General features: G+C 36.2%; 1 protein-coding gene across 1 annotated transcript; it reads left to right on the top strand.

The window, feature by feature from the left end:
* Window positions 1–873: 873 nt before the first annotated feature.
* Window positions 874–4,977, top strand: LOC121295352 (WAP, Kazal, immunoglobulin, Kunitz and NTR domain-containing protein 2-like). The gene is made up of 2 exons (XM_041219861.1): window positions 874–1,255; window positions 2,479–4,977. The coding sequence occupies exons 1-2, from the start codon at window positions 1,058–1,060 to the stop codon at window positions 3,985–3,987; spliced, it is 1,707 nt and encodes a 568-aa protein (XP_041075795.1). The 5' UTR covers window positions 874–1,057; the 3' UTR covers window positions 3,988–4,977.
* The last annotated feature ends 3,340 nt before the right edge of the window (window positions 4,978–8,317 follow it).

The following is an 8,317-nucleotide window of genomic DNA, read 5'->3' as shown; positions in this document are numbered from 1 at the left end:
TGTTATGTACTATATTGTGCTACCAGTAAGAGGTTCAGTAAGGACAAAAGTTATATTATTTTGAAACGATTTTAGTCTTTAATAATTAAGTTACTGTCTATTCCCTTATATGTACTGTACAACAACATATATTTGTACGCATATTCTGTATTTATTTTATTTTTTGTGTTATGCAACAATGCCAAAGCTAAATATTGTTTTATCGTAACGTAAGACATAGCAAGTATTATATATATATATATATATATATATATATATATATATATATATATATATATATATATATATATATATATATATTACAATTACTCACTACAATAACAGCGACCCCTGTTGTGAGAGGCGGATCTTGGGGCTACCAGCTACCTGTTTTTCACCAGCTGCAAGTCAAGAGAGGGGATCCGATACCCTGTTGCCTGCAATTTACTTTTTTTTTTTTTTTTTTTTTTGCACTAACCCAAACAAACTTATACTAGTCTAGTGCTATGATCGGAGAGGCAAGACATTACTGAGGCACATCTATTTTCAACCATTTTTGTACCTATATCTCATTTAACAGCGGTTTGGTTTCGGCATTATATATTGCACCGCTGAAATACACATTGCGCATCTCCGTGCGTGTATGAGTGAACAGGTTCGGCCCTCAAAGGGTTAAAGTGTTAAGGCAATTCATAAATAAGCAGGTGTCCTTCTGTGGCTGTCTCATCCCAATTTACGACTCGTATTGTAAAGTCTTAAATACTTTCCACTCTTCAGCAGCAATCCATATCTGTCATTCGGATTTAGGGGGGTGCCGGTGTGGGGGGGTGGGGAGGGGGGGATTTTCCTTTTAGTCAAGAACTAGTTCTTCAGTAGGGTATAAATAGAGCTTAGTAAACCTGACTATTAACATTGTTCCAAGAAACTGAAAGGTTTTTATACAGCTGTCAAGACTCCCTGTGAACAAAACCATCACAGAAGAAACGCACACGTTTTTTTTTTTTTTTAAACATTTGATTACAGGTGCAGTCCGCCGATTCTCCGAAGTTTGGTGCTTTGTTAATCGTAAGCACTGGAAATGTGGTGGATGCTTTTCCCCCGATGGATTTGGTTCTTTTTGGTGCAGTTATTTGTCCTGCTACTGAACAGTAGTGTAGAGAGCATGTCTTTGCAAAGAATCGTGTATTCCCACGCTGGGATCTGTCCGAACGAAATGAACCCTAACCTATGGGTGGATGCCATGAGCACTTGTGTACGAGAATGCGAATCTGACCAGGTAAGACAAGAGTTTAAAATATAATAATAACATCGATAATCTAACGCTGTTAAAGGAAAAAAAAAAAATTACGAAGAATGTTAGGCATTCTCCTGAAAAAGAAATTCTGTATATTTTATTAATTAATATTTGTTCTAAGTATTACTCTCATTAATGTTACTTGTATGAATCAGATTGCTAAATATATACATACGTACAAACATCAAGACAAAAATACATAAATACAATGCATACATATTTTATTGTGTGTATTTGTGGGTTTTATTGTACTTATTGCTTACATATTTTGGAGTTTATTGTGAACAGTTTAATGTAAAAAAGTAAGAAAGACACAAAAGACAAATAATACGATTAAATAGTTAAAGTAATGAAGTAATTTTATATGAAATAGATTAATGAAGTTAAACATATGAGAAAGATCAATATTCAAAACGAAAACAATAATAAAAAAAGTGATATATTGCATTATTGTTAACTACAATAAAATGTGCATGAGAAAGTCACATTTTATTTTAAACACTATATTTAAACCAATATTGGCATACAAACTAAAACGATTTGCTGACCGGTCTATATTGTATTTAATACAGCCTTTTAAGTTATTTTAATTTAATATTCTTACATCTGATTGTAGCATTCAGAGTTATGAAATAAGGCTCTTTCCTTGAAATGTGCTTAGTCATTTAATTCTGTGCTGTCCCATGCCATAATGTATGCATTTTAATATCAGTGATGCAGTAAAAACTGACTTGGCTCAACATTTCAATAATTATTACTGATAGATTAATGTCAGGGTTTAATGCAAACTTGATACTTGTTCATATTATTTTCCAACATTTTACTTGAACTGACACGTGCTGCAAAAGGCAGCAAGCAATACATTTCTGCATCCTGTGTGTGCACTTAGATGAACTCAATTCCTTATTACTGAACATTCAAAAAAAAAAAGAAAATGAACCAGAATATTGCTTATTGAGATGAGACAATCAGTCATGTTCTTTACTATATGTAGTAAAAGAAGAAAAATAAATCCCAAAATGTTAAAAATATGAAATATAAAATATATATTAGTTATAAGGCATAATAATTATTTTTTAAATATATGTATACAGTATATTGTAATATGTGTATAAGCAGGTATAGTTAAAGACATTGAAACTGTATGCTCAGTTCATTTCTCGATGTTGCCTGTATGAAAGCTAATACATTTTCTTTTAATCTAGGAATGCGAGACATTTGAGAAGTGCTGTCCTAATGTCTGTGGAAATAAGAGTTGTGTGGCAGCCAGGTACATGGATGTCAAGGGGAAAAAAGGTCCTGTTGGAATGCCTAAAGAAGCCACCTGCGCCCACTTTATGTGCACTCAGCAGGGCTCCGAGTGTGACATCTGGGATGGCCAGCCGGTGTGCAAGTGCAGAGACAGATGTGAAAGAGAACCAAGCTTCACCTGTGCCTCTGACGGCTTGACTTACTACAATAAGTGTTACATGGATGCAGAAGCCTGCAACAAAGGAATCATGCTGACTGTCGTAACCTGCAGGTACCATCTTACCTGGCCAAATACAAGCCCGATTCCTGTAGAGACCACTCGCCCCACTACTGCTGTTTTGGAGACTACAGTAATTGATGTTATGCTGCCGGCACTGATCACCAAACCTGTGCACCAGTCAGTTTATGTTGGCGAAACTGTGAGTTTTCATTGCGATGTGGCTGGAAAACCCAAACCTGATATCACATGGGAGAAACAAATCGATGGTAAAGATAACATCGTCATGAGGCCTAACCGTGTCATAGGCAACATTGTGGTCACCAATATCGCCCAGCTTGTCATCTATAATGTTCAGCAGCAAGACGCAGGCATGTACACATGCACTGCTAAAAACATAGGTGGGCTTCTCCGAGCTGACTTCCCCATGTCAGTGGTGAGTAAGGAGCTTTCTAAAAACAGCAACCCAAGAAACATCACAAACTTCCCTGCTGAGGAGTGTCTCAAGATGCCTGACAGTGAAGACTGCAGGGAATTGAACACAAGCTGGTATTATGATGCTAAGAAGAACAACTGTTTCACTTTTACCTATGGCAACTGTAACAACAACACAAATGATTTTGAGACCTATGAGTCCTGCATGGTGTCCTGTGGGAGCGAGCTAGCCAACCCCTGTGGTCTACCGAGTCTTCAGGGTCAGTGTAAAGCCTATGAGCCGAGATGGGCTTACAGCAGCGTCTTGAAGCAGTGCCATTCGTTTATCTATGGGGGCTGTGGGGGCAACGAGAACAATTTTGAAAGCAAAGAGGCCTGTGAGGAAATGTGCCCCTTTCCCAAGAACCAGTCATGCAAAATGTGCAAACCTCGGCAAAAGATGGTGACAAGCTTCTGCAAGAGCGATTTTGTCATTCTAGGACGGATGATTGAACTGACTGAAGACCAGGACTCCGGACATGCCCTGGTGACAGTGGAAGAGATCCTGAAGGATGAGAAAATGGGGTTAAAGTTTTTCGGAAAGGAACCATTGGAAATCACCCTGTTAAACATAGACTGGAATTGCCCTTGCCCCAATATAACAACAGCGGACGGGCAGGTGATTATCATGGGTGACGTCCACAATGGCATGGCGGTCTTGCAGCCAGACAGTTTTGTCGGGGTGTCCAGTGTGAGACGTGTAAGGAAACTCCGTGAAGTCATTCACAAGAAGACCTGTGAAATTTTAAAAGAGTTTCCAGCACTTCAGTAGTCAGCTTCCAGGTTCAAGTTGTAGACCACTTAAAGATAATCTGATAGGGCCCCCCTCACAACCACCTACACATATATATACACACACACACACACACACACACACACACACACACACACACACACACACACACACACACACACACACACAGGCACACACATACAGTAGATGCCCCTAATTAGCAACCTCTGGGTCCAGCAAAACGTTGTTATTAATACAAGGTTGTTATAAAGTGAAAAGCCACATTTTCAAGTGTATCTATATGGAAAACAATGTATACTACAGTTATAGAAATAGCACACTGAAATACAAGTCTTGGTTCCTTAAAGTGTTAAACACGAAAAAAACTAATATCAGAACAAACAACTAATATTACACAGATGTGTAAAACAAAAAAATATATACCCAGTGCTGTATTGTACACATAGTAATACAACAACACACTAGCAATATACTTAAAAATAGTAAACAAACTTGGTATATAGAACTTACATTTAATACAGAAGCATAATCTTAAAATAAGTAGTTATACAATATTGTTCGTTTTTTTTTTACGATTCTCCACCTCCAGCTGTAAATCACTCTCAATTTTGCGTGCAGCTTCGTAGCCAATTTGAAAATGCGTCCTACAACAGATTTTGAAATGTCAAACTCTTCTGCTACCCGTACTTGTTTAGCAACAGGGTACACGTAGTGCCTCCAGAATCTGAACTTGATCAGCCATAGAAAGGTCTACACGTTTTGAAGCCATGATGACAGACGACAATCAGACTCAACAGCTGCGGTGTGAAAACAGATACATAAATAGACGCCGCTATGCGTGCGCGCGATGTATTCGTGTGCGGGCCGTAGCCATAGAAATTGTAAAAAAAAAATTTTAAATAAATAAATAAATAAATAGTCGTTTAGCGGCAGACAGTTGCTAATATCCAAAATCCATTAACATTAAAGTCTATGGGATGGGATAGGTTCCCATGAAAGTTGTCTTTATCAGGGTTGCTAATAACTAGCATATACTGTGTGTAATATATATATATACACACACACACACACATATATATATATATATATATATATATATATATATATATATATATATATATATATATTATATATATAATATTTCATATATAAAAAGACTAAATTAAAAGTACCGTTCTAAAAGTTAAAGAATAATGTCAAAAAAGTAGGATCAGCAGTATAAAAACCTGTTTTCTTTTCCAAATTGATACTATAAAACTTTTTAGAATGTTATATTTAACCTCAATAAGAACATGGCTAGCAGTGGAGCTCTCAAATGGAATCTTCATTTGGTTTGAATTAAGCAAAGAGTTGAATTACATTTACATTGAACGGGAACTGTCTTGCATAACTGGAAAAACATAACATTTCCTCAAATATTTATTGCTCTAGTGCTCCATCCAACCATAACCCCCTCATATGGTTCAAACTACCTTTACTGTACCATTGAAGTATGCACAGCTTTTTAAAAATTACCATTCTGGCACGAAAACAAAGTAATGATAATATACAATACAGGCTTATCTATTATTACATGACTTGGTCATGTAATATAGCCAATACTTTATATATTGTTCTTTATCTGTTTGAAGAAGTGTAATGAGTTCATGACTATTTTATTTATTACATACCCATTGTATTGTATTTTGTTTCCTAATCTCCATCTCCTCTATTGCCAGTATTTAGTTCAGGCATGTTTGTTTTTATGGTGCAACCTCATGTTCTGTAGAAAACGTTAAATAATATGCTTTTAGACATTTGAACCATGAAACATTCCAGTATCCAATTCTGCATTTCAATTCCACTCCTCTGACAACCTGCGAAATAGGGTTGCTGACATTTAATAACTTCTAACTAACTGAGAAATATAAATGCTTACAGGTTCAGCCTGCTAATAAATGCCTTTGATAAAGACGTGCAAGTTATGTAGTTCTCCAAGTGATGCTGTTTGTCGTTGTGACTGTGGCATTTGATAACTCTGTAATGCATGTAGGTGGTTGCACATAGAAAATACTGTTCCTTTTTAATTGTTTATCCAATATGAAAAAAGACAATAGACATTTAACACTCAGACACATGCGCTCGGACAAGTTGTAATATATTTTCTTAAAGGTTGATTATAATTGACTATATCGATTGATCTGTAGTACTTTGTAGGTCTACTAGACTTTGAATGCAAGTGGTTTATGCGTCTAACTTTTACATTATCCTTACCAAAATGTAATACAAAGTTACTGCTGATTGGACCATGCTAGATGTGTTACTATCACTGTTACTGAAGGGACCTTGTTTGTTGAGTGAAGCAGGTCGTTGTTGAACTCAGAACCAATTATTTCGTACGTACAACTTATTCGTATGTCACTGAAAAGTCGTCTTACTGTTTCTGATAAAGGATGTGTGACTTGGTTTCAAACTGTTAAACAGCCTGTAAATGCAGTAGTTATTCACAGTACCACAATGTTTAATAAACGTGGTTAAGGACAGTAGTATTGTAGTGGTAGAAACTTAGTAGTTCCATGTAGACCTTTTTGTAAGGGTGTTATTGCTTTCTTAGATCATTTGGTTTTTATTTATTTTTTTATGTTGCTTTACTGCTCTGGCTGTTCCATTTTTTGATGACTTCTTTAATGTGTCAAGATTTTAAAAAAATAAATAAATAAATAAAAATCTGTTTAACAGATATATGTATCTTCTGTCATAAGCACTTATTCAGTCCTTTTTTGTTTTCTTAATAAAGATATTTTCAAAACACATTCTGTTTGACATGAAGAAAGCGGTCCATTTTATTTCTGAAAGCTTGACTTAGCTACATACTCAAGGTGTGGTCTGGGCTGGGGTGCACGAGAAAATTCCAGGTGGGTTCTAAAATATTCCACAAACTTGGCTAATAACAGAATGCATAAGGCGCACTGTATAGTTTGTAGTTTTATAGCCCAAAGGAGGAAGCTTTCAAAGAAACATCCAATGGAAGGGTAGCAAGGAGGAGAAGCTGTTAAATGTCTAATAGTGCACTTCTTAGATAAAAACATTAGGAGGCAGTGTGGTCCAGTGGTTAAAGTCCAAGGCTTATAACCATAAGGTCACTGGTTCATATCCCACCTTTACCCTTGACTGACTCACTGTGTGATCCTGAGAAAGTCACTTAACCACCTTGTGCTCCATCCTGTGGATGAGATGTTAAATCATTGTCCTATTGTAAGTGACTCTGCATATAATGCACAGTTCACTGCTTACCTCTGTAAAGTGCTTTGTGATGGTGGTCGACTATGAAAAGCGCTATACAAAGATATTATTATTAGTCACCCAGGCTGCACTTTCACAGTGGGTCAATTTCAACAAACTGAAAGGAGAATACTAACTGGGGATGATCCCGTGGTTAGTACAAAGGACAGTACTAAACTAGTATGCAAGTTAATACCAATTGCAACAAACTAAGTAGCTCAAGATAGTCCCTAGCTGTGCATTAAAATGTGTCAATTGCAACAAACCCAAAGTAACTGCTGTTGCCCTCTAGAGGATACTAAAACACAATGCTAAGTTAGTCTAGCAATTTCTTTAGAGTAAAGACTTGTGGTACTGTACTAACAAATAAGAAAAATCCAAAAATGCATTGACAACTTTTGAAACTGGTTCATAACCAAAAATTATATAAAATTATTTGAAATCTGAAAGACCTTTGCAGCAAAACCAGTTTCATCCTTATTCAACTTAACATAAGCCTATTTTATAAAAAAAAACCCAAACAAAAAACGAATAATTAATTCCAGTACGACTTTCCAGTGCCTCTACTTTCAGCCTGTTGCACAGAGAAGGCAGCATTAAATCTGCTCACAAGTATACTCCATGCAGTTGTGCGCTGCAGAATTGTTGTGGAATCCTTTCGGCCATTCTCCACAGTTTCAATAAAATGTTTTATACACTCTATGAAATACAGTTTTTGCTCCATTGTATAATTTTGCACACAACTAGTGGCCACGATTGCCTTCACATGGATGTACTGAGAAATTAAGCTTTTATAGGCTATACCTGAAATATGCAATTAGCATTTCTTATTCAATTTAAATATTGTCTACAATACACCTTTGGTCTTATAAATGAATGCATCTGTTTTGTGTGTGAATTAAATAATGAGGGCTATTAAAAGTTTTGTTTATGCTCAAACACAGCTTCATTAATTTAGGTAACTTGTAACGAAAAAGAACTCTTCAAATATAATTTAGCTGGAACCAATCACTCAGATTCCCCACTCCCCCCTTCAGTTCCTGTTTAGTAGCACTCTACAATAAAGAGCTTAACCCTGAGCTCCGTA

This window comes from Polyodon spathula, chromosome 20, assembly GCF_017654505.1.
Source record: "Polyodon spathula isolate WHYD16114869_AA chromosome 20, ASM1765450v1, whole genome shotgun sequence".
NCBI classification, from domain to species: Eukaryota; Metazoa; Chordata; class Actinopteri; order Acipenseriformes; family Polyodontidae; genus Polyodon; species Polyodon spathula.
The sequence above is the reverse complement of the archived record's forward strand: the minus strand, read 5'-3'. Positions and strand labels throughout refer to the sequence as shown.

Excerpts from the sequence above, each read along its gene's own strand:
- LOC121295352 (XM_041219861.1), top strand. The coding sequence starts at position 1,058 with ATGTGGTGGATGCTTTTCCCCCGATGGATTTGGTTCTTTTTGGTGCAG. Across the intron at positions 1,256-2,478 it reads GAGAATGCGAATCTGACCAG|GAATGCGAGACATTTGAGAA; the intron begins GTAAGACAAGAG and ends CTTTTAATCTAG.